Below are 26,985 nucleotides of genomic sequence, written 5' to 3' on the forward strand. Positions count from 1 at the left end.
ATTTCCAAGCTTCATCCAGACCGTGAACGACATGGAAACGTTGATTATCCTGGCGATTACCCTCTTCGTCATTTGGTACATGTAAGTGGTTTCGGAGCAATCAGGTGTTCCTATTTTCGAACGTATTTACGAGTGTTGCAATTGAAACGATTCATAAAAACTTCTGAGTATGGCGTGAAACTTCCCTAATACGTAGGGTGACCATATTCCTCAAGGTAGAACACAGGGCATCCCAACGGCGGGCCGGGGGGGAGGGGGGGGGGGGGGGCAATTTCGAAACTATGCAGTCCTGCAAAAACGGGACATGTTTCTTTATTGGGGCGAAAAGACGGGACGGCAGGAGCGGACCTCAGAAACGGGACGTCTGGTCACCCTACTAATACGTCGCGGTTTTAACTCAACGATTTGTTAAATGCGATAAATATAGAGAGAAGTCAAGTTTTATCAACATCGTCGGGATAAAGTTTGAACAGTTGGCACGAGTCGTAACGCCCCTCTTGTCGCTTCTAACGGGCAACGCAACAGTTTCTTGAATGCCCCTGATTTGGCGTATTCTGCTCATGATGAACAATTTAATTTATCTATGTCCCTGAGGTTTATATCAAATGTTTATATGACTGTACTTTAAAGCAAATATGGATGAGCAAAGTCAACAAATATTTCGTGTGGTCACGAATAATTTACGAATGATTTCAGTAGGCTTTTGAAGGCTCTTCAGCACTACTAAGTGATCCTCTAAATGTGCTCTGTCTTAAAATAAAGGGTAATATAACGGCTGTTTTTTTAACGTAACCAAAATGCTGAATGAGAAAATGTGGCGTGGAGTTTATTTCCTACGCCCATACGTTGTAGTATTTGTAGATTGAACCAGTAAACTGAGACATCAGAATGCTGGAAAATGATATAATCAATGTTTCAGAATGTCGCTAGCGAGACTTGCACAAATATAAGAACTAACGTGGTCATTGTGTTGTCCAATTTGTAATTTAATTAGTATTTATGCAGGGCAATCGACCAGTGATACTATATAATACGAATAGTTCATAATGTTATAGTCATCAAGAGTCTCAGAAAAGCACGACGTGGTTTATTATGTTCACGCTTTCTATTTCTATTCTTCCTCTAAGGCTGCAATATCATTGGCTATACAATTATTATTATTAATATTATTATTATTATTATTCCGGTACCAGTTAATGATTGTACTCTTGGCTTCTTACATGTAAATATTAGAAGTAATCGTAAATATTGGGACCAGTCTCTAATAACTGTGAACATAGGTCATCACTATTTGACGTTTTCGTGCTAACAGAGATCAATGTTAAAACCGATGCCTGTGGTGAGTTCCAAATACAGGGTATAAATCTCTTTGTTTAGGAGGAATTTTAATATTTGTTAAAGACTTGTGGTGTACTGAAACACTTGATGTAGAGTTTTGCTATTGCGAGTCTTTGTCTATGAGGCTATGGAATTCTAAGTGGTCCTAAATTTTATTAGCTTTTTATAGACCCCCTTCAGTTAATCCTTTAAGATTTTTAGAAGAACTCAAGAATACACTTGGTAATTTTCAGTTTCTCGACATCTATTTAGTAGGTGATTTCAACATTGGTACGCTTCAACCCGCCAAGTCTATTGTTCGTGACTATCTCAATCGTTTAGCGCATTTTGGTCTGGAGGAACTGATTTTAGCTCCAACTCGATAAATCTTTTGAATAATAATCTTGTGGCCTCATGTCTAGATCATATAAGCATACACGTTGCGAATGTTGTTATAAAATCGGCCGTAATAGAGCAAAAATGAGCCGACCCTTACTTTATAGCGTGTCAGGTTGCACACCAACTCACGATGAAATCAACAATAGCGATAACAAAAACACTGAAAATAACTGATAGAATAAGATTCGATAAACTGGTTAAAACCTATGATGGGAATAGTCTAGTCTCCATTCAAGACTTTGATTAAGTCTACTGTACGTTTAGAGATCAATTTGACCACTCCAAGGACAATTCTAAAAAGGTTATCACTCTGAGGCAACGTTGAAGTGAACAAGAATGGTTAACAAGGGATATTTTGTCAGCTATTCGCTATGTTCTTTGATGTTCTTCGGGCTAGATGTTGGCGTCTCCAACTAATACCAACTTGAAAAAAAGAATTCTGTAGTATGCGAAATTGTGTAACCGCGCTTATTTGATCAGCAATAAGAAAATACTTTCGAGATGATTTTTTAAAGCAAGTACACATATTTCGCCGACTTTGAGTTTGATAAATCAATTACGAGGCACCGGTGTTAAGATATCTATTGATGCTTCCCTTGGTAAAGTGTTTGGTAACAATACGAAAAAAGTAATTGGGGATTTCAAAAAGTTCTTCGTTACATTTCCTGGAGTAGCTCGCGGTGATACCTTGTTCATGGCAGATTGTTTTAGATTTAAATGTTTCCTCGGCATTCCTTCCCCAAATGTCTGAACTTGACCTACAAGCTCCGCTTTTTACTTTGAAAACTGACTAGGCGCCTGGTATCGATGGGATCAGTGCAAATGGTCTGCGCCGAAATCATGATTCTATAAAACGTGTGCTCCTTCACATGTTAAATAGTTTCAATTCCTCTGAGCTGATCCCAGTTGATTAGGAAAGTGCGCTAGTGAGGCCCGTATTTAAGGGGGGAGAGCATAAAAAAAACACGACCATTATCAAACAATTTCTATTTTGCCTTGTATTGTCCAAATCTTCGAAAAACATATTTTTCAAACTATGACGGCCTTCCTTGATCACTTTAATATTCTGTCGCCCAGTCAATATGGGTTTGTCAGCGGACGTGGGACACAGCCACTTTTGGAAGATTTTGAAGACGAATTGCATCTAGCCTTCAAGAGGCATCAGGTTGCTTGCGCGGTTTTTATTGATGTAGCAAAGACATTCGATGCAGTGAGTCACAAAACTTTGCTGACGAAATTGCAGAACATTGGATTTTGCGGCCCATTCCTCTCTTCTCCGGAACTTTTTACCTGGGAGGACGCAACAAGTTTTTATAGGTAATAGTCAAAGTTCCCGAGTTACTGTGAAGGCTGGGGTTCCCCAAGGTTCTGTTTTGGTACCCCTTCTTTTTAACATTTTTGTAAACGATATGTTCAACTCAGTTTCAACGTGTAAATTGTTCCAATATGCGGATGACACAGTGCTGCTTTCGAAACATCTTGATTATCCTGTAGCAATCGCTTTATTTTAAGAGGACACTTGTCAACTTTATGACTTGTTTAAGACAAATTGTATGACGATAAATACTTCTAAAACTCAGCTTGTCTTCTGTCGTAATGGTCTTAAGATATATTGCCCAATCATCCTCTCTATATGAATACCTCTCTTTGTACATCTCGTATACCTGTTGTCTCATATCTTATGTAGATCAAGTTAAATATTTAAGAATTCAATTTGAAAGTGATTTGTCGTGAAATAATCATCTGTCAAAACTTTGTAAACGACTGAGAAATGTGTCTTGTTTACTGTAGAATACCAGGTCTTTAATACCTAATTCAACGAGAAAAACAATAGCTCACGCTTTGGCGCGGAATAACTATTTTTGGTCACAGCCCAGGACGATGGGGTCAAAAAATTAACTCAATCTTAAAAGGAATATTTGAAAACATTGTTTATGATTCAATATCGCAAACTAAAGAGATGATAGCAGTTTTTGGCTTGCCATTCAGACCGGTGCAATACACCGGTCTGAACCCTTTATTGGTTCAGACCGGTGTATTGAAACACTTCTGGTGTGATAATTTCGAAGTACCCCCATGTCGCGTCTAGATCGCTTCGGCACACCGAGCGCAATGAAATGCGCTTTGTTGAGTCAAAGTACAGAAAAAGAATTCAGAATTTTTATGTTCCATCTATATCTAATAGCTTGCCAGACGATGTTTACACTGTGGACTCACTAAAAAAAAAAAAAAAAACTGATGCATGTGCTCTGATGTAATTGCTTTGAGTGTGCTGTATATTGTGGAGGTCTCAAAGGGGTAGCGCCTTCCGGCATGGAGGCCGACCGCTCAACCTACCACCCCGCAGCGTATCATGCTAAGCGCTGCGGCGGGTTCGACTGTCGGCTGCAACCGTTAGCCGGGACTTTCAAAAGGGAGCACACGGACACGCCGAAGGCAAGGGATAATCGGGTGTTTATTTTACATGTTAAACATATAAAGATAAGAAACACGCTAAGGGGGACAAGGAAGGAACAGACCTTACCTTGTCGTGCCTTCCCGAGAGCGGGCTCGGAGGTGGGCCGTCAGGGAGGGTCGGGCCACACGTCCGAACAGTGCGATGTCCCCGCGAGCAGTCCCTTCGAGCGGGGTCCAAGGCCCCCCTCTCTCTTTCTCATTCACCGCTGGCGGCCTCAGCCAACCTCAGCCTCGGACCCAAGAAGGTCCAACCGCCAGGGGGACGTTTCGCGTGTCCCCGCAAGGTGGGGGGCACGGGGGATGGAGGCATGCGATGCGAGGGTAAGCAGCCAAGATGGCTGCTCCTCCGAGGCACGAGACGGGGCGCTCCGGCTGACGGTTGGACAGCTCGGAGCGCTTTTCCCGCGGCCATAGGGCCTAATCAGGGAAGGGAGCGGGCGGCTCCCACAATTCCCCCCTCCTCAAGATCTTGAGCACCCCTTTAGAACAATGGATGCCGGCTCTCGTTCCCCCCCAAAATGACGCGCACAGAGAAAACAACAAAACACTACAAAATACATTAAATAAATATAATAATCCATCATACATAATACATGATCCTGAATACATAATGCTACATAAAAACTTAAAAAAAAACACACTCTTGAGGAGGCCGTCGCCCGGGGCTCCTGTTTTAAAAATTCAAAAGTTCCTCCGTGAGCTGCCGCTCCTCCTCCGGGCTCAGCGCTGGTGCGGAGGGTGCCGCCTCCCCACTCACCCCGTCCATCGCCACGTCCACTGGCATCCTGAAGAGGCTGCCGTCCAAGATGGCGGCCGCGAACTCCGGCCGTCGCGCCATATACGACAGGACGGCGTCCACGGCGCCTGGCTGGTCGAGGGCGGCGTGCAGGTCAGGCGGGGCAGGCGGGGGGACCACTTCGGGCGCCCGGACCCGGCTCCGATGGATTTTGCTGTCGTCGTGGACCTCGTTAATGCGGAGGACCCCGCAGCCCTCACAGTACACCGCCGCGGGGTCCGGCATCATGGAGGCGCCCTGGGCCTCGCGGTCCGCGTCCTGGATCGTGCGGCCCCGAAAGAGCGGGGGCAGCTTGTCGGCCGGGACCCCCCGTCTGGGCCGCCGCTGTTCCGGCCATCCCCGCCAGGAGACGAAGCCGTGTGGCGGCCCGGTCCCCTGCTGCCACGTCCATGTTGCGACGTGGCGGGTCGATTTGGTGGTGGGGAGAGGGCCCGCCCCAGCCCCAGGAGACGGGGTGTCCAAGGGTGACTGTGATGGTGTCCCCGAGGCGGCCCTGGAGGAAGCCGCTGACCGGGGTTCACGTGTGTCTGCGGACGAGCGGCGCCGGGCGGCGCCATGGGGGAGGGAGCCGCTGACCTGGGTCGCCCCCGGACCCCGTTGCGACCGTTGGACTGCGCGGACGGGTGGCGCTGGGCTGCGCCGTGGGGGGAGGGAGCCGCTGTCCGGGGCTGCTCCCGGACCCCGTAGCCGCCGTTTTGGCGGGAATCATGGCCACGGCCGTAGGGGCGCCGCCTCCAGGTGGGTCTCCATTGCCCCCTCCACGAAGCCGAGGCCGTCGCCGCTCGCGGCCCCCGTCCGGCACCGTCCGCAAGTTGATGTTGTTGCTGCATCGCTTCTAAGTTTAAAACTGTATCCCGGCCCGCACACTTGTCGGGCGTCAAAATGTCTCTCCCTCCTCCCTCGCCCTCGTATCCCTACACGAGAGGGAAGAAGGGAAGGAACCCCCGGGACGGACTTTCGCAGCATCTCCCCGCATACAGCAAGGAAACTCCGCTCGGTCCCCCGTCATCCGCGTGGAGGGGGATGGGGGTAGAAAACACGACTTCGAAACGGGGCTTGGGGAACAGTCAGTGGGCCAACCCCTCGCCGAAAGTCGTAAAATCTCTTGGAGGCGCTGCTTCTAAAGGATCGCTTTGGCGGGACCGGGAGAAGGGCGTCATGCTCCTGGCCGACAGAAAACATTGCCCCCGAGGGGTGACACGTTTCCGAGAACAGGCTTGTTAGCGGGGTTGCCAATAGCTGAACTCGGACAGCCTGCGTACATTAACCGGCCCAACCGCAGAGCGGGAGGTTTCAGTTGGAATGCAGACCACGCGGTGCCATTAACAGGATATGGCACTCTGCGTACGCAAACTGAACTCGGCGGCAGAGGATGCGGCAACCTACCGAGGCAAGCAGGGGTTACCCGGTTGCTAGGAATTTTCTAGCCGTCCTTTTCGATGACTCCGCAACGTGTAGCGGGGTGCCGACACTTGGCCGTTGTCCCCGCCTCGTCGCGAGTGGGTCTGCTGCCGCGAGAAACAATGGTCCTCGGCCGACTCGTCCTCCCTCATTGTGTAAGGTTTGAGTTCGCAGACGTGTACCGGTCCACCCACGTCCCTAGATTGTAGGTCCGTTAACTTATAGACCAGGCGGGAGCATGAATTTTTGACTCGGAACGGGCCCGACCACTTTGGCGCCAGCGCGGCCGAAAAGGCCTTGCTTGCATCGCTAAGCACGTCCGTGCGCCTAAGCACGAAATCGCCCACCTGATAGCGGACATCTCTGTGCGTGCGGTCATACTGGGCCTTTTGGCTAGCCTGCGCAGCTTCCAGATTTCGGCGGGCTTCGGAAAAGATATCCGTTAACCGAAACTGTAGCTGCCGGGCGTAGTCAGCATAGGCTGGCCGCGCGTCGTTCACCCCGCTGTTGGCTGCCAGAACCCGGTCCACGGGATTCATGAGCTCATGCCCAAATGTGAGCAGGGTAGGGGTGAATCCCGTCGATCGGTTGACCGTGGATCGGAGGGCAAACCCAATCTCAGGGAGATAATTAAGTGTCCCAATCCTTGTGCCGCTCCGCATAAGCTGCAAGCATAGGTTTGAGATTGCGGTTCACGCGTTCGGTCACATTCGACTGGGGGTGGTACGTCGTGGTCCTATTGTGCTTAATGCCGAGGGCCGCACAGGTGTCCACGAATACCTTCGACGTAAAGACGCTGGCATTGTCCGTTATCAAAGCCTGAGGGTATCCAAAACGCGAGAACACCTCCATTAGCTTATCTAGGATCACTCGAGCCGTCAGCGTTCGGAGGGGAAATAGTTCGACCCATTTGCTGAAGTGATCAGTGACAACCAGCAGGTACTGATGACCCTTCGGGCTCCTTGGAAAGGGGCCGACGATGTCGCACGCCGCGAGAGACCAGGCGTGCTGACTCTTGATGGGTTGCAACAAGCCGGGGACTTTGCCGCCTCGCGGTTTTAGGCTTTGACACAGGTGGCATGACCGGGCGTATCTCAGTACGTCGCTCTTCATGTTGGGCCAGGTGGCGAAGTGACACAACTTATGATACGTCTTGGGGCCACCCGCGTGTCCGGCCGTTGGCGTGTCGTGATAGAAGCGCAAAAGCGCACCTCTCAGCCCTCGGGGCACCACCACCTTGAACGGATCACAGGTGTCGTTCTCAGATGGTATGTACCGCAAAAGAAGCCCGTCAGCGTCCAGCAAGAACGAATCCAATGCGCCAACCACATTACCAGTGGCTTCCCGACGCTGGGCGTTTACAGCAATACCAGCTGATCGCCCGGCGGCCGCGCCGCCCGACTCCGACGAGTCGCGCTCTCCCAGGAGCCCGTCGATTACTTCTCGACAAAATGGATCGTTCTGCTGAGCTTCTCGTAGCTCTTGTTTGCTAAAGGGGATCCCCACGCCTCCAAAAGAGTCGACATGGTTCACGGTTCCGTCAGAGAGCCCCGGGGGTGCCGGTGTCTCGTTGGACTGGGCTGTGCGTGGCTCGGATGCAATCACACATTTCGGCTGAGTTTCTGACCTGGAGGGGTCAGCAAGCGCAATGGGGGCCCGAGACAAGGCGTCGGCCACAACGTTCGTGCTTCCCTTTCTGTAGCGCACCTCATAGTCGTAGCGCTGCAACGTCAAAGCCCATCTCGCAAGGCGACCGGCCGGCTCTCGGAGGCGTGTGAGCCATTTCAGAGCGGCGTGGTCGGTCTCAATGATAAAAGTCGTCCCGTCAACGAACATGTCGAACTTACGGAGCGCGAACACCATGGCAAGGCACTCCCGTTCGGTCACGCTGTATCGGGTTTCGGCGGGCGTCAATGATCGGCTGGCAAAGGCGACCGGTCGGAGCGCGCCTTCGTGCTCCTGGAGCAAAACCGCACCGAGTCCCCGGTCGCTCGCGTCGGTTTGTATCACGAACGGCCGGTTCAGGTCGGGCAGCTTGAGGTTGGCGGTGGACACGAGAGCATCAGCGAGGCTTCTGAAAGCGGCCTCCTGCTCGGGGCCCCAGCTCCACTTCGCAGACTTCCTCAACAAACGGGTTAAGGGGGCCTGGACAGCCGCGCAACCAGGGATAAACTGACGATAGAAGTTTATCATTCCGAGGTAGCGGCGCAGAGAGCTTACGTCCGTCGGCGCCGGATACTCCAGGATAGCCTGGAGTTTTTCAGGGCACGGAGAGACGCCGCTGCGGTCGATCGTGAAACCCAGCAAAGAGATACGGGTCTCGGCGACTTGGGCCTTTCGGATTCAGGGTCATTCCGGCGGCCCTTAGTCTCCCAAGAACATCCTCCGAATGACGCAGGTGATCTTCGAAGGTGTCCGAGTACACGACACTGTCATCGAGGTACGCCATGGCATAGGACCATCTGGCTTCTCCGAGAACACGGTCCATGAGTCACTGGAACGTCATTGGCGCTCCTGTAAGCCCGAACGGCATGCGCGTGAACTCAAAAAGTCCACGGTGACAGACGAAGGCTGTCTTTTCTGCATCGTCGGGTTCGACTTGGACCTGTAGGTAGCCTCTGCTGGCGTCGAGCGTGGTAAAGAACTTTGCTCCGCCGAGGTTCGAGACAGGGCGCTCCGGCTGACGGTTGGACAGCTCGGAGCGCTTTTCCCGCGGCCATAGGGCCTAATCAGGGAAGTGGAGCGGGCGGCTCCCACAATATGTGCATGTGTTTGTGTGATCATCATCCTTTGCATCACAGTGCTTGGAAGTTTATGTGTGTGGGGACGCTTTTCAACCACGAATTGTAGGGTCTTATCCAACAAGCCTTTTGTCTGGCTTTGGCGGGCCCGCCTCATGACATACGCAAATAAACATTATTATTATTATTATTATTATTATTATTGCTATTGCTATTATTATTATTGGCTGCCGCCACACCCTACGTTTCTTGAGCTGCCAGTCACCAGATTTGTCTTTCCTGTGTTTTTGCCTACACTTGGTGATTGGGATTCAACATAATCTGCAGCCAAACCCTTTTATAACCTCGGTTTTATTATGTATTTATTATGCCTATCATATGAAAACAAATGAAAATAAAGTCTATGTATAATTTTGCTGGTTTAAATAGATTTCACGAATTTACATCATTTGATTTATTTTCTCTTCCTGTTTTCAATGCACTCGGCTACCGACCAAGGAAACCAACGAAATGCAGTATTTATTGGGGTCTGCAACATATGCACGAGAGCACATCCGTGTGACTGGAATATTTTGGAGGCGCCTCACAGTTTACTTCTACTAAGAACCGTGCGCCTTTCATAGTTTTTCCACCGATAACGCAGCATTACCGAAGCTGCCACAGATCCGAGTTTGAATACGTTGTCTATTTCGTTTCTGCTTCCAGGTATGCCTCTCGGTACAGGAACTACTGGAAAAGCCAAGGTGTTCCATATGAAAAGCTTTCTCTTTTCTTTGGCTTAACGCTACAGCGATTCATTAAGGTACTTAACAACATACAAAACCTAGCTTCCTATGGAAAGTAGTAGTCATTTGATTATTTTGAATTTGGTTGCAAGGTGCGGGTACGAGGCGCGATGAGTTGCAGCTTTCCTGGGAGAAGCTTGAAAAAATTTTGCTTTTATTTCCTTTGCCCGCTACGGCAGGTTCAATAACGGATCAGTCTGCGATTTATCATGTAAATATTTAAAAAGTGGATGCAGTTGAATACCGCTTAAATGCGCGGTAACATTCTTCGTGAATTTTTGATCTATAGCTTTATTTCGTGCTTTAGCGACACCTTTTGCATGCACATGCACAGGATATTCTAATATGTCGGAAGTGTAATTAATTCGAGTACCAGAATATAGAAGGTCATGCTAAAGGTCCAAGGAAAGACGTCTTTGCGTAAAGGCTTCCAATAACACTCTTTGTTCTAATTCTACCGTTTTCCTAACAGCCGTTTCACTTGGTAGACCAGGAATTGTACCGAAAGCACGGCCGTCTATTCGGGTAAATAAACCCATTTCGCACGTCTCCAGGTCCTAGCTGTAGCTTAGTGACGTATTCCCTGTTACATTCCTCAGGGTTTTTGAGGATGGCAGGCCAGGTCTTTACGTTTCTGACCCGGATCTTCTTAAATTGGTATTGGTTGCGGACTATGAGGACTCCGAAAGAAAGGTATGTTACCTGCTGCAGTTGAAGAACCCCACAAGTAAGCTCTTCCGTGTGTTCGGTGAATACATCGATAAACCTCGAGGAGTAACCACCGAGCCGGATTTCTTCGAAGTCGAGAAAAATAAAGAAGAATTGGAGTGGTTTTTGAGTAAAAGAAATGATCTCGATCACTCTTAAAATTCGGAAGACTCCGAATGTGACGTGCGTGTATTGTGCGTGCGTGATGATTGGCTATGCATGTTTAACGTTCTTGAAGGTTTCAGATGCTTTGCACGCGCGACAGGCCGGCCGTGTGCTCCCCGGGTTTTCAGGAATAATCGAGACCATTTTTTGTTTTTCATTATTCAAGATATTTGACGGTGTAAGATCACGTGGACAGCTACGCTTCGCCGTTCGGGAGGCAGCTTCGCCGTTTGGGAGCCAGCTTCGCCGTTTGGGAGCCAGCTTCGCCGTTTGGGAGCCAGCTTCGCGCGCCAACGGTCCGCTATTACCGCAGGCGCTCGGAGTCATACTTAGTCGGCTACGGATCGCACGGTATGGGGTTCAGTTCCCGCTTTGCCGCTCGGTAAATGTCGCCTAATTACTACGATTATTTGCGCTCAATAATGATTAAGCAAGACTGTATATAGTTTAGTGTGAGTTTTATATGATTTGCACGCTCATGCATTGAATCCTATACGGGTCTTGATGTAACAATGAACTGTGTGTAACAATTTTTCGTCACATCCGAAGGTAATTTTTTTTTTCGGCATGAAATCAGTCAAAACATTAGCAAATTGTGCATTACAGAGACTCGCATCGCGCCGAAGGAAGCGTAATAAAATATTTTGTAAGAGAGTCTGCTAATACCAAGAGTCGTCTCGGTGGCCCCTGCGGGAAGGTTCGACGCGTATCTTCGGCGCGCTTGGGGTCTGTGGGAGTCAGGAGATCACCGCCGATGCCTTGCCGTTCACGAAGCAGTGGAACGCATTTAAGGACTTTCAGGTTTAAGTAGTTTTCAGGTACATGAACAAGGCGGCTCGAACAGGTTGTAGTGAAGATGCGCCCACGGAATACCTTTGGCAGATTTGTCATTACCTTGAGGATCAAGCCTTCTTTCTTTTTAGTCGAGGAATCAGGGAGGCATGTCGATCCCGTATAAGTAAATTTCAGCAGGCACCGAAGTCAGTCCTCGGCAGGGGAACTTTTAGAGTACGCGCTACTCATTGCGGGTCCTCAAAATCAAGCAAAAACAATAGCCAACTAAAAGTAACTTACTCCCCCCCCCCTAAAAAAAAAAAATTCGGTCATTTTGTTTTTGTTTACCTCCGCAAACACTGTATAAATCATCAGACGCTCCTTTTTACCTCAATAAAAAGAGGAATAGAGAGGAAGTTTACACGCATCGAACCTTTTGGTAGTCAAGGCAGCGTTGTCTGTGCTGTTTTTAGCAGCTCTTTTGAAGGGTACGGCTGTGCCGAGATCATGTCTAACTCTTATTTCATGACATTTATTGTAAGTTTTAAACAATAATTTTATGTCTCTCACGAATAGAGACATTATAAACTTTTAACGCGCACACATATGTTGCCATTAGAATGGTTACGCTGAGTTGCTCGGTAAGTCTAGTGTCGTTAGGCAGCACGACAATCGAATGCTGAGCGCAAGTTCGTCTGCTTCTTTTACAGGACTTGTGGTGACGTCGAAACGCCGAGCTCTGATTGGCTCTGATCTGAAGAACCCTCAAGGAAGCTAGCATTGATGTCTACCCACTATCTTGCGTTCAAAGCCAATCAGAGCCCGGCGTTCTCCCGTCATCACAACCCCTGCAAAAGAATCAGACGAACTTGCGCTCCGTATAAAGCCGTGTCATGTTCGGGAGAGGCATTTTAAAGTTCTCAAGGCTTTGTTCTTTCCCAACCAATGTCAAACTACCTTGCGAACCATAGACAGAAAACTGTTTTCAACGCGAAATCATGAATGAAACGGTGTGTGTTATCCCTCCTTCTTGCGTGTTTTCTTCTCCTTTTCCGTCTCAGTTATGTGAGGCATTCATCAGTTTTCATGCGGGCGCACCCTTCTTTCAGTCTTAGAGTGATGGTTTAGGTGAGATGATAGGATTAAATGTCTTCGCATGATTAGGCATTTAAGTTTAGGTCGATTTAAGTCCATATATGTAACGGTAACCCTGACGAGCGTGGACTGGACGTTTCCAGACTGGCGTTTCCTGCGACGATTCACTGTTCGACAACATGGTAGCCATTGCTCCCTCCGAAAAATGGAGAAGGATTCGGGCTGCCATAACACCCCTCTTCACAGCGAGCAAACTGCGAAAGGTACAGTGCTACACCACGGGCCACCTTAGAGTTTCAAACTGCTTTCTCGCGAATAAATGTGAAGTTTTGAATGTTCATTGTACTATGCTTTATTTTGACTTGTGGCCTCGTAAAGACCCTATCACGGGGGCGTCGACTGAAGGCCGGTCAGCACGGTGCCACGGTGTCGATATCAGCGAGAGTGAACGTAGACCACAGCGCACTGATGCTGACCGACCCGCCGGTCAAATCTCCCTGGATATTATAAAACAATTGCAAAGCTGTACATTAAAACAACACGAGCCGTAGATGTCACAAACATATGTGGAGAAGGAATGCACAGCGATGTGCTTGTAGACCTGTAAAAAACTCCCACCTCACTGACGGTTCCATAGATGATGGCAAATGGTTTCATTGTGTAATGCACGAGAAAATGTTATTACTTAAATAAACTGGTTTTAGCACAAACAATAATTAAATCATTAGATAAGTTCTTAGGCGAGATTATGTATTGAAGTCTGGGGTGACAAGACGTTCTTCAGTGGTCATAAAGTAATACTAACGGTAATAAATGATAATAGAGTAGGGGTAATTTAATGGCAACTGTAATACATTTTATGACATGACATAACGATAGACTTCCATAAAGCATTCACAGAAATCACTCGTTTTTTTTTTTATGAGATATTATAGTGAAGTCTGATGATATAATTAAATTTTCCCGGTGTTGTACTGACTCCGAGTAACTAATGAGATCAACCTAGTGAGCGCTCCTGATCGTAACAACATGATGCATTTTCTTCACGCGCAAGTTTCATAAGCCATTTCGTTTTCTACATCTAAGGACTTGAGGTTCTGCAGAAATGTCATCAATTTGAGGCTTCTAATAATTTGTTATAGGTTATTCTTATACCAAGATATTTATTTATGCATGAAACAATTTTGATTATGTCGTTATTATTTGGGATATTGATGGTGTTTAAGCGACTGTTTTCTGATCAATTGAATTAGTTTCCACCTAGATTTGTTACGAGATACGAGTCATTCTCGCATGTTGTATGTTTCACAATCAAGGCGGCGCTTATAAAGAGTTCTGAATGCACACCGTACTATCCACAGATGCATAACCTTGTTCAAGAATTGGTGGTTGTTCCCACTGAAGCTTTGATAAAAGCTGCACGGGAGGGAGCAGATGTTGATCCAACACGGTGAGTATTCCCCTAACGTTCTTTATAACGGTTAAACTATGTAAGGTAACATCGACGTTGTATGCACATTATGGGGATTAACAGCTCAGTAAACACAGACAAGGAAGAGACACGACCACAGAAGGAGACAGCTGTACTCGCAACTGAAGTTTAATGAACAAAAAGGGCACAAGAAAGGCAAACAAAGAAATTGCAATGCTTGTTAACTTTCCAAATTCGCTGCCTTAGTAAAACGGATGTCTCATGGTTCAAAGTGTCAAAAGTGTTCGAAGAAACACTTGGAACATTCATGTAATATTCTCCTCTTCTGTCACGTCTTTCGCATGAGCACGTATCTAACATAGGTGAGTACTCTACGTACGCAAGTGTTCCTAACATAACGAAGTCCTAACGTCAGTTACCAATCTCGGTATTTAACAATAACCATATAATATTCTAATAAAAACACTTGACCTACGTGCCTGATTTTGTTTTTGTAACAGGCGGGTTTTACAAAACGTGGGAAATTTGTGTGTAAAACTTTAACGGCCATGTACTCTTTTTTATACGCTCTAAAATAGTTTAAACGCTGAAACAAAATTCTGAGTTCAGAAAACAGCGCGAAAGCGCTAGGCTGGGTGCTACAAACCCGAAAGTATCACCCGTAAAGCGATATCTCCAACGGATCTTTATATTTTTGTGAAAGAAGAGCGCGCTTGAATAAGGCCAAAAAGGTCCGTGACGTCGCTATTCTGGTTTTCTCCTCTTCTCGCTTTGACTCCGCGAGGACGCAAAGAGGGAAGGAAGCAAGGCCCTTTCCCCTTCTCCTCAACAATTCTGCAGGAAACGGGACGCCGCGATTCTCACTCAATCGCATCCTTATTTTACAAAAATACGGCCATCCGTTCGAGATGTCGCTTTATGACTAGTGTTTTGGGGCTTGTGGCGCCCCGTTGAACACTTCTGCTATACTTATTCTGTGAAATTCAAATTTCGGTTCAGCATCCCTTTAAGAGCTCTCGGTATTTTGCTTTTGCTACTTTCAACATCGCGCAGCAACACCCGTAGGGAAGCTCTCAAATGCTGACAAAACTAAGTTACCCTATTTTTCTCACAAAACCTCCGACCATACACCTGTAACGGGGCGCGCATGATTGGAAGGAACAGGGCAGGCTAAAGATCTTTTTACTGATAAGTAATAAGCGTTGTGAAAGTTCTAACTTATAGGGCTGCGTATTTTAAAAGCACGAGATGCTTTGAAACTGCAGCCTACTCATTCTTCGGTGTCAAAAACGGGTTCGAAAAATGCATTCGAAAATATCCTTTGGAATACGGCGGCTGCCAGGTTGATTTTTACTTCTCGGTCCAGCTGCGTCGTGGCGCCTTGTCAAGGGCACGCTTCCGCGTCGCGTGTCAACATGCCTCTCGCTCCAGCTGCATCGCCCCCATCAGCGGGCGGGAATACTTGCGTTCTATATTAGCAAGGCTGTGACGTTTTTAATAAAAACATTTCGTTCTTGAGACATGTTTCTGCGTCCGAAAAACGGTTGTGACTCTTTTTTATCTTGAATTTATTAACTCAGATATCGGTGCCACTCAATGTAAAAAAAAAACAAAAAAAACACACAGGCAAGCAGGGGAATGCTTAACATAGTAGATACCCGAGACGGAGGAACATCTTTGTTAACACAAGTCTCCGGTTTCCACGATGTTAAAATGCAAATGATTCCGATTCTTCTAAATTTTAGTATACACATAATTTTACCCACTCAATTGAGAAAATGCTTGGGCTCAAAATACATTAGGATGTGTCAATGGCTCGTAGGATTGAGCTTGTTTCGCATTTGTTGAGAATGTGAATAAGCATCTTTTTACTTGTTTACAATCGCAGTGACGTGCCTTATTTTAATAATTTCAGCTTGAAAGAAATATAGGCTCCACCTTCATAATGTAGTTTTTTTTTTTTTTTTTTTTTTTTTTTTTTTTTACAGGTTGTACTTTCCCACTGCTTCAAACGTATTATCAAAGTGTACTTTCGGGAAAGAAACTGATTGTGGCAATGATGCCAGCATTGATATCATACACGCATTATACGTCCCGATTTCCTTCTCGCTGATAGGTATGTATTTATCCATATTCGCGGAAGCGTATGATTGGAAAAGTACGAAGTCATCGAGATGAAGTACTAAGCCCCAAACAAGCATCATTAGACTTGGTAAAAAGTAGCAAAGGCGAAGGCTGCTTTCATATAAATGTCAATATAAAATGGTAGATAACGTCCGTTCGCATTAGGATTTTCCACTCAAGCAGCCTAACTTACTCGTGGTTGAGTATGCTCGGTTTTTAAACGTTCCAATAGACTTGGCAATCTTAGTTCAAAAGTGGATCGTAGTTTTGACGTTCGCAAAACATTACCGGGACGGCTTGCTAGAAACAGAAAATGGCTTTTGACATGCGGACTTAGCACGTTTATGAGATGCTTCTTTAATATAAATATATATATATATAGAGAGAGAGAGAGAAAGAGAGATGGGGAGTATATAAAGAAAATATAGCGTAGAACTGGTGATTGTTCCAACTGAAGCTTTGATAAACGGTGAGTATTCCGTCAATGTTTTTTATAACAGTTAAAACATGCTCTTATTTACTTCCCTCACCGTGTGCACTCATCGCCCCACTCTCTTCTTTCTTTTTCCTTTTTTTTGTGAAGGCCGATTATTACATTTGGCCGTTGGTCAAATGTAAGTGGCTTTCGTCGACTAGCATGCTATGGACTTAGTATGACGCGTTATGCGACAAGTGACGCGACCCAGGTGTATGAAACGAAAATAACAATGTAACCGATTTCTGCAACCATTCTCGAAGAAGGCCTGACTCAAGTCCAAACGTCGACTCGCTAAATGATTAAAAAACAATGCTTCGATGTGAGGCTTCGTTACTGTATATGTATACCGGGCGTATACGCGGATGATAATCTAATCATCCGCGTTTTGTCACTGCTAGCTTTGCGCCTGCTGCACCAGTGGTAACTTTGGTGCGCCCCCGAGTTTCCCACGAACTTCAAGCCGTTCTAATACTGACAGATATAGTGGTTTTTGATTATGTTCAGCATGTTCCTAATTGAAACCGTATGATTATTTATGCTAATTATAAAGTTAATTTAGGAACTTTAATTATTTATTCGACTTATGGCAAAGATTGGCCACCTATGCGATGTCCCCCTGGCCGTATAACTCGCCTGCCTAAACTGTATTAGTGAATATTTAACGGAATTTATGAAATAAATAAGGCAATTTGGAACATCGGTTGCAATAAAACTTTTTTTTTTGTATTATTCGCACGTAATAGTTTTACTTCTAATAACTCTGCCACAATATATTTCTATTAACTGCACCTTTCTTGAGCATACTTACTCCAAGCGCTGCGGCTGGTAATGATTATGTAACAATTAGGTATTCTATTTCAGTTTCTGTACGGACGTTTATGGAGAAAGTGCGCTCCAAATTTATAAGAAACAAAGCGTTTTACTTTTACAAGGAACTGTGTCTAAATATTGTAAAGAAGAAGCATCTGGATACGCACGTAAGTTATCATTTTTATACTAAATGTCGAGGCGATGTATTGTATTTTTGACATTGCGCTAGCAAAAAACACGCCATGAATTTGAATTTTCAGAAAGCATCGGACGTTTTGAAGCCTCCTTTCGACATCAAGGACAGCCCTGCATCTCGCAAAGAAAAACCAATAACACGTCTGTACTTTTAAGCATACTATCCATACATATTTGCTGAAACCCACTAAATGTTTACCGAAGTAAAGAATGCATTTGATTGATCTCTCACATTATGCCCTTTGTATTTGAAGGGCACGTAAGGACTGCGGACTCATATCAAAAGACTCTTTCACACATCAAAAACAACTTTAAAAAAAGCCTCATCCAAAAGAGGCTATATATATATTTTTTTAATATTGTGTATTTTGATGCGCGCCAAAATCGGCTGTTTGCGAAATGTAATTGCATCAATGGGTTAAAGACAGGTAATATTTTTAAATTGTCGTTTGTCTTTGTTCTTTATTCAGGAAAACCCCGCAGCGCCTCTTGGCCATTATTGCGAGGAGCACGATGCATCATAAGATAAATCAGCATTTTCGCAATACATCATTTCCGCTGATAACGATTTTCACTCTGATATATGGTACGCACAGAAGAAATGTGGGCTTAAAAAGATTTGTCTGGCGGCATACAGTCCAAATTGAAAGAATTACCTGTTTGCGGTGAGGTAGACTTTGGCTGTTGGAATGCGAGAGCCAGACTTCGGACGCCGGCGTTCCGCGTTCTAACGCATTCGGCGAGTGCAGTGTAGACAAAGACAGTCGGCTTTAGGTCTACCCACTAATCCATCCAACCAGAGCTCGACGTTCTGCCGCCCCCCTCGCTCTCTCGTCTCCTCCTCCTCTCCCTGACTTCCTCGGCGCATTGGTGCGCTCCCAAGTAGCCTTTATTCCGACAGCGTCTCCGCCAAGCAGACAGCGCAACTAAAATTAAAAAAAATATATAAACAAATAGGAGCAGTTCTGCGTTAATTCGACAGTGCAATCACAGAGACAGCTGGGACACGTCGCGGCGATAGTCTTTTGGGAGGCATCGGTGTCGCATTCACGCACCGCGGGGTCTTGACGACGAGGGACGCCCTACTCAAACCGACAACGGACGTCATTTTCAGTGGTGGGATCGAGCCCAGAACAGCTATCGCTGTAAAACAAGCATTCCTTCCGTAGAGACGCATGGGAAACGGGGTCCGCGACAGGCACTCCGCTTATCGAAGTGTCATCTCGTGGCGCCGGTTACAACTAAGCCGAGGACTTTATCTGGCAGCTTATATATATCTATATATATATATATATATATATATATATATATATATATATATATATAAAGAGGGAGAAAAAAGAAAAAGAGAGGGAGAGGATTGAGAGAAAGAGATTTTACACCGTGCTTTGAATCTATTCGACGGGAAACTCAATACTTTTATGCGGGTATATTACCGAGGTCCCATTCTGGGCTGAGGTCCAGGTTTTAAAGCCTTTGGTGATCTTAGGAAAAATATTAAGCAGAAAAAAAAAGAAAAACCTTACGGCACGTATTTTTTTATCTCGAACCTCATTGTTCATAGTCGATCATTGCCTTCAGTGCAAGAGTCCTTCATCACGCCAAGATCTCCACTGCTTTCATTTCAGCCTTTCTGGCTGCCCTCACAAAAACGTTGTCCGAAGAAGAAGCGCTGGCGCAGTGCATTTTATTTCACGTGGCTGGGGTGGAAGCCATTTCCGGTATAGCAGCGCTAGTCTCGTATTATTTGGCCGTGCATCCGGACGTGCAAGCAAAACTTCGGGATGAAGCAGACGACTGCTTCGCCAAACACGTAAGGACGAACAACTTTTGCAGCGTTAGTTACTTATTTACTTTTCTTTTTAGCAAAGTGAGGTAGATTTTGGAACTGAAATATTTTTGTTTAGCTAGGGACCTATCTTTTCTGCAAAGGTATCAATCAGACTGTACCCAGTTAGCACGCACTATGGTGCCTGGAGCGCGTCTCCGACTGGTGTGTTTAGCGTCCTATCCCGCCCATACATCAAAAGTGGTCCCAAAGTGGCAACAGATGACGTCACAGAAGCCGGAGTGTCATGCTGTTGCTTGTCGCGATCCTAAAGGTTGGCCGTAAAAATGCTGGCGAAAAGCACGAGCGAACGCGAGTGTCGCTGTCGTCACGGCGTCCCAGGCGTCCCAACTTCCGGCTGCTTTAACTTCCGTGGACTGTCACAGTGGAGAGCGACCTACAGCAGAACAGGCGTCTGCTATATGCACCACAACTGTTGAGACGCCGCCAGGATCGCGATCGGCGACAGCATGACACTTCTATGACGTCATCAGGCGGAAATCGAGGGACCACCTTTTTGGAGGCGGTAAGCACACCAGTCAGAGATGCGTTCCAGGCACCATAGCACGCACAAAACAGTGTGTCCCTCTCGTCAAAAACATTACGTAGTTGGCAAAACAAAATCAGACGGGCATATACTTCTGAAAGGTATTCATATAAAACCGCTAGCCAATCGCCCCCCCCCCCTCTCCCATCTTTTTTTCTCATTGGAACGAATGTGTTTCAGTATGGTACCGCCAGTGTTGGAAAGTACTTTAAGTACATTGTACTTAAAGTACTACTTCAAGTAGGTTTAGGAAACTTGTATTTTACTTGAAGTACATTCTCCGAGTATGTATACTTGTACTTTATTAAATTTTTTTTTTTTTTTCTGGTACTTTCCGAGGAAAGTACAATTTCCAACTTCAATGTACACTCCTCAAATTTGGTTTTGTTAAATTTGTATCACAAAATGATGCTTTGTCAGCTCCGAAGAAAAGCTGGAAGGGATATTCTACTCTTGTCAGAAACGTGAGCAGACGACGTATCACTCCATTTGTTCTGGTAGCGGCTTTCCCGTAGCTTTTTGCTCTTTCGCTACTTCTCGGTCGGTCAGCGCAAGCGAGGAGGTTTAAAGTATTAGGAGAGCGAAATTAACCATAATGTAGCACTTGAGACTGTGATGCGAAACAATTAAATTTTCAAGTCGAAATGAAAGGCAACAGAGGAGAACGTCACAATGTTTTGAGACATTATCTTTTGTTTTTTCCTTCTATTTGAAAGTTCCTTAATTCCAATCTCGGGTGTCAAATTATAATTAATTATCACCAGGGCGCTTGCACACTCCCTGTTTTTTTGCATTAAGGGGAGGACACTCCTATATGAGAGGATTACTTGCGGAAGCTACGGGTCTATCGTTATGCTCTCTCCTAGTACATTTAGCCCCCGTTAGTGCAACAATCCAGTGCAAGGGGCGCCAAATTCAGAAGAGGGACTTCCGAATTTGGCTCCATTCCTGAAAATAACTACTGTGTGGCCACTTGACTTTATCAAATATTCGCCGCTGTTCTTGAAAATTGGCCATGCACCCCTGATTACCTCTGGACCCTGGGCAGTGCATACCAGTTAAAAAATCACTATATAGGGGAATGAAAGGGCATCATAAAAGATTGTGCTAAAATACTTGTACTTTACTTTGAAAGTACATTGTATTTATAGTACTTGACTTCAAGTACGTAGCACCCAGTGTACTTAATACTTTACTTAAAGTACATCACGTCTCATTTACTTTGTACTTTACTTGAAGTACCTCTTAGATGTACTTTACTCAACACTGGGCACCGCGTATTACGGCAGAGACTGTTGACGAAGCGGACCCTTCGCAGCGATTTTGTTTTCTCCTTACCCACCCGAGTTTTGTCAACAGTGTAACTTCACCGTGAAATCTTGTTGAATATGTATTCGTTGTCAGATCAAGAATAAAGAAAGTTTTGCGCATTCATCACGCGCTGCATGAATTATTTCTTACAAGATTTCGTTATGATGTTAATGCGTTTGATGCAAAGGTGCAAGCGAGCTAGACAGAATAGGCGATACTATTCCCCAAAGAGGGAGATCAAGGGGGACAAAAGACAAACACAAATCTACAAACATAGCTAGGTGACTGGTGCGCGGTGCAGCTTTTGGCGTTCGAAACGCGCACGTTCCAATGAAAAACCATAAAGCTAATCTAAGACGCACCTACTCATATCTTAATTCAATGCACGAAGAAAACTGAAAGACGTTTACAATTCCCTGTAATGCCGAATTAGAGCGCAGCTCTTGAGGACGAGGAGGGGACGGTACAGAGAGGAGTGTATGCCCCTACCCCTCCTCCATACCGTCTCCTCCATCCCTTCTTTTCCCTCTGCCCCTCCTCCATTCTCCCCTCCCTTTCTCTTCCTCCTCCCTCGTGTCACTCGTGACCCTTGAACCTTCCCGAGTGAAGGTCGTGACCTTCGTCATGACCGTCAGGAGTGACCTTCGTGGCATCACTCGTGACCCTCATGACGTCGCACGTGACGTCACGTGTGACGTCATTACGGGAAACGTCCCATAATGCAACGCGCGGTTACGCCGACGGCGACGGCGACGCCGCTTTAACCGGAAACCGGCGTCTCAGAACTGCGCTCTAATACAATTGTAACGTTCACTTGTATTTTTTTTTACTTTAATGGTTCTTGAGGTGAATACGAGTATAACACCATTCCAATGTTTACGAATCCACAGTGCAGCGTGGGATCTCCACAATTTTACACGCTCATCTTAGTCCCTTCGGAAAGCCAGAAAATCACGCGCCATATACACGACCGCTAAAAATGGCACCGGTCTGGAGCCGTTTCCCTGTAAATGTCAATGGGTCCCCCTCATGGGGAGGGTAACGCACTTTACCGCACAACGCATTTGAGTACTAACAAAGTGAACTGAACAAGTCTGGAAAAACAGCACAAAAGCGCGAGGGAAATTGGGTCGTGCCTCCTAAATGACATATGCGTCACCTCATGATGATGATTATGGGTGTTTAATGGCGCAAGAGCTACAAGGCCATCTGCGCCGAACGAAAACATATACGTCAGTTAGCGGAGGCGGTGCGCAGATAGAACACGAGTGCTGCATCTAACAGAGTTACTAATTCAAGGCGAGTTCCGGCCGGCCGCTGACACAGCATTCCTACCTAGGCACCGTACCGGCCTCCGCGAGCTGACGTATCGTGGCCTTGTTATTTAAAGAGTAGGCCTTCCTCGCGCCTTTTACGTTGCGCATCCTTACTTGCTCGAACACTCCTAATGTAGACCACGCAGAAACCTTTTTAAGGCGATAGCGTTAAGGAGCTCGTATCACAGAAAAGCCGACGTCGGTGGCGTGACGCGAAAATCCTGATCGGTCGATGGGATCATGACGTCACAGCCACACGACCTCGCGCGGGAATTTCGAACAACCCACAACACTTGAAACATTACGTCACGCGTGAAATGAATGTGATTGAAAAAAAAAGAAAAACTAGTTTGAATTACAGGTTGCCGCATGTCTCAGATGATTACACATTATAAAACTTATCGTTTGCATCGAAGGAAAATTCGAAAAATTGTGGGCGGGATCCGAAACCACGATTCTTCGGTTGCGAGTCAGACATTAGGCCGTGTCCGAAGCACTTTCTGCTCACTGTCAGGAACAGCATGAGACGAGAATGAGAAGGCGATGTGAAACGGACCCGATAACGCTATTGCGTTCCACTGTTCAAGGCTAAGCTTAAGCGTCCTCCACCTTTTTTTGCACTTCCTCAATTGGTTGGGAACTGAATGCGAGCGTTTCTTTCAAATATCAGGGACGTTTTCCAAGCTATGACGTTGTTTCGAAGCTGGAATATCTCGACGCGGTTGTGTTGGAAACACTCAGGATTTGTCCGCCGTTCACGAGGTTCGTATACGCTGTCTCTCGATTATAGACCATGTTGATGTCAATTATGAGCGTTAATCAAAGTACAAAAAAGCGTTTAAAATTGTCTGTAATGCCGAATTAGAACGCAGCTCTTGAGGAGGAGGAGGGGAGGGTACGGAGGGGAGGCTATACCCATCCTCTTCTCGCAATACGCTCCCCTCCTCCTCTCGTGCTCCCCTCCTAGCGGGAAAATTTCGCTACATTTCCCGCTCAATTTAGCGAGAAAATGTTTTTGTTAAATTTAGCGGGAAAATTTCCCCGCTTACTTTAGCGTGGAAACGAGCGCTTGAGCTTGTGCTTGAGCGACGCCGACGCCGACGCCGACGCCGACGCCGACGCCGACGCCGACGCCGCTCAAGCAGGAAAGGGGCGCCTAAGAGCTGCGCTCTAAATGCAAGTGAGCGTGTCGTGCAATGTTCAAAATAATGCGTCCGTCGCTTAAAACAGTTTATATCTCGTACAACATTATGTGATTACCTTTTGATGCATACCCTCGCTAGCGAGAAGTCTGGTTGAGCATTTCGATCGGCTGAAATAATTGTGTATTTAATTAAGGGAATCACCTCGGCTGCTTTGGTCAAAAAGATTTCGGCACTTCCTCCATTATTGCTCTTCTAGCTGGGATCAACATTTCTTCGTTCCCGCCAGTTGTGCAACGTTTTTATTTCACCTGGTGAATTCGAGAATCTTAGCAATTGCGAACGTTAAGTTCAGTGCCATATTCAAGCAATATTCTTAGTCTAATGTCATTTTAATTTAGATTCGAGTGAGGTTCGTCTCACAATTACGTTCTCAGAAATTAATGGTATAGTTGATATTATAAATCTTAGAAATGTCGTCATCCAGCCCTATCTTCTATTCAGGTTGGAGCGCACATTCAACAAGGATTATGTGATTGGAAATACTGATATCAAGGTCCCCAAAGATTGCGTAATCACTGTTCCAATTTACGCGATGCATCACGATCCTGATTTTTATCCTAACCCAGAGTCTTTCATGCCTGAAAGGTAAGCTTAGGTTTGATGGCCATTTAGAAGTAGTAATAAAACTATGAGAAAGACAAATGTATACAAATATGTTCTCATCGCGTTAATCTATAAGGAATGTAGTGAACTCATCTAAATGGCAACCGACGATGTGCTATGATACAACTTTCTCTAGGTGACGTTGTTTAGTTCGACAGCCTATGTAAGACATTCGGTAGGTTTCTTTCTAAATTCTTCATAGAGGCTTGCGATATCTCTGCAGTATTTTACCTACCTATTTATTGTGTTTCGTGTTTTCCGGACAAATAAGACAAAACAAATATTCAGTCATCGGCCATCGTACCAAAATATTAGATCTACAATTTCTGCAAGAAAGCAAGGCTGAATAAAAATATATTAAACTGAAGAACATCGTTGAAGAAAACATGAAACCCGCAGACTTGAGAGTGCAGAAAAACATTGCGTATGTTTTCATAAACACAACCAAGACAACAAGTTCAGAAAAAAAAAATTGCAGTCCATATAAAAACCAGAGGAAAAATCGAAGGATTTATCTTATTGGTATAAAATAAATAATAAAATTATAATGAAAAACATCAAGACAAACCAAAACTGTATGCTGCTGAATTTGATTTTATAAATTAGCCCGGTCGGTGCAAAAAAAAAAAAATGTAGCAGTCTGAAACAAATTTTTTTCGTGAAGAAATTATCACTCAATATATTCAATAGTCAACACGGACATTTGGGAAGAGATTTCGGTGTTCTTGCTTAAGGTGAGTTATTTTTAACCGACCTTAATTAACCCGTAATGAAAGTGCGTTTATCACAACAATTGTGGACAAGTAATGAAAACTGCTTCTCGTTGCATTCGAGTCGGTACAGAAAAGCTCACAATATTGGGACTGCAGAATAAGAGCATTTCTCGTCAGGACCAAAGAGGGCGAACACTAAAAGCTGACACCTGACTTGTTAATAAATTCCCCAGTAGTAAAAAAACAGCGAAGTTTGATTGTTTGTTGGTTTCTAGAAACAATTTCACCGATATGTGTGATTTTTTTTTTGTTAAGATATAAAACCGTACATATGAACCCACAAGTTTTAGCAACCTCGAAATAATAACAAAATGTTCGTCTTAAACACAATAAGTGGACGCTGTGTTTTCAAATCATACGGGCCAAACGAATTCCAGTAAGATGTTCATCAGATTTTTTTCCCCCGAAGGTTCCTGGAGGGCAACGCCAGCGAGATTAACCCTTACACGTATTTTCCCTTCGGTTATGGTCCGAGGAATTGCGTCGCCCAGACGTTTGGACTCCAAGTTATAAAAACAATTCTGCTTCATGCGGTTCACGTGGTACAGTTCGTGAAGACGCAAAGAACTAAGGTATGTGTGCTGCAAAGAGTACCACTTGGAGCGCGAAGCTAAACTAATAGCAAGTTTTAGTAGACCGTGTTTCCCCCTCCGCTACGCCCCTCCGCTACCCGGAACTCTACAGCCAAGGCCATCGGCGTGCAGGCGCAGTGGCGGTTTCTTCGTAGCGGAGGGGGAAACATGATCTACTAAAATTCTCTAGTAGGGAGTTTTAGTAGACCGTGTTTTCCCCTCCGCTAACCGGAACTCTACAGCCAAGGCCATCGCCGTGCAGGCGCAGTGGCGGTTTCTTCGTAGCGGAAAGGGAAACATGATCTACTAAAACTCCCTCGTAGGGAGTTTTAGTAGACCGTGTTTTCCCCTCCGCTAACCCTCCGCTACGAAGAAACCGCCACTGCGACTGCGCGCCGATGGCCTTGGCTGTAGAGTTCCGGGTAGCGGAGGGGCTTAGCGGAGGGGGAAATACGGTCTACTAAAACTCGCTAATATGTTGACGCATCTGTTTGTTCACTCTTCTTTATCTTTTCCGAAGGTACCCCTTGATATGCGCACCGGATATGGAATGCTGATCCCAACGGATTTAATCGTTGGAATTCGGACGAGAAACTGAAGAGCCCGCAGCGACCAGTTCGTGTGCTTATTTTGCCTGCGGTTACATCGAGGTTGAGAAGAGGAAATATTTCTAAGCTCTAGATTCTAATGACGGGCATCCGTGTGCCGTTAAGATATGGGAAATGTGGTGGCGTATACTAGGACTTCAAGCGGGGAGTGCTTATAAAAAAAAAAAAAATGCCCGCACAACTGTTCGCAGGGTCCTTAACAAAAAGTAAAAAAAAAAAGTAGATGAGTTTTTTTAAGAACATTGTCAATATGCACCAGGGATGGTTAGCGTTTCGTTTTATAACACTTGTCAATAAACTGTCGGTGTAAAGTATGATGTTGCTTTTTTCTGATGTGCGAAAGTCAAGAATGATTGGAGTTGATGCGCATAAGTTGCATTCACGTAAACGCGGCTAATAGGGAGTTTTAGAATAACGTACGCAATTTTAGAGCACGCTAGCGCTAAATTTGCGACGCAAGAGACTTTTAAAATAGCGTTTCTCCGCCGCGACGCAAAAACCAAAGCATCACAAGCATCGCGCTTGCAACACCACCAAGATACTGT

The 26,985-nt window shown here is 45.7% G+C and overlaps 1 protein-coding gene across 1 annotated transcript; it reads left to right on the forward strand.

Moving 5' to 3' along the window:
* Window positions 1-26,754, forward strand: LOC8040377 (cytochrome P450 3A8). Its single transcript, XM_029991339.2, has 14 exons — window positions 1-81; window positions 9,817-9,913; window positions 10,369-10,421; window positions 10,496-10,589; window positions 12,782-12,901; window positions 14,000-14,088; window positions 16,059-16,186; window positions 17,534-17,649; window positions 17,743-17,818; window positions 19,306-19,490; window positions 23,350-23,441; window positions 24,326-24,469; window positions 25,670-25,832; window positions 26,353-26,754. Exons 1-14 carry the CDS (start codon window positions 32-34, stop codon window positions 26,428-26,430), a joined length of 1,485 nt encoding a protein of 494 aa, XP_029847199.2. The 5' UTR covers window positions 1-31; the 3' UTR covers window positions 26,431-26,754.
* Window positions 26,755-26,985: the final 231 nt, after the last annotated feature.

This window comes from Ixodes scapularis, unplaced genomic scaffold (assembly GCF_016920785.2).
Source record: "Ixodes scapularis isolate PalLabHiFi unplaced genomic scaffold, ASM1692078v2 PGA_scaffold13__105_contigs__length_92229423, whole genome shotgun sequence".
In the NCBI taxonomy this organism is placed as follows: Eukaryota; Metazoa; Arthropoda; class Arachnida; order Ixodida; family Ixodidae; genus Ixodes; species Ixodes scapularis.

Coding starts and splice junctions, on each gene's coding strand:
- LOC8040377 (XM_029991339.2), top strand. CDS start 32: ATGGAAACGTTGATTATCCTGGCGATTACCCTCTTCGTCATTTGGTAC. Junction 17,819..19,305: donor CAAAGAAAAACCAATAACAC/GTCTGTACTTTT, acceptor CTTTCATTTCAG/CCTTTCTGGCTGCCCTCACA. Junction 19,491..23,349: donor ACGACTGCTTCGCCAAACAC/GTAAGGACGAAC, acceptor TTCAAATATCAG/GGACGTTTTCCAAGCTATGA.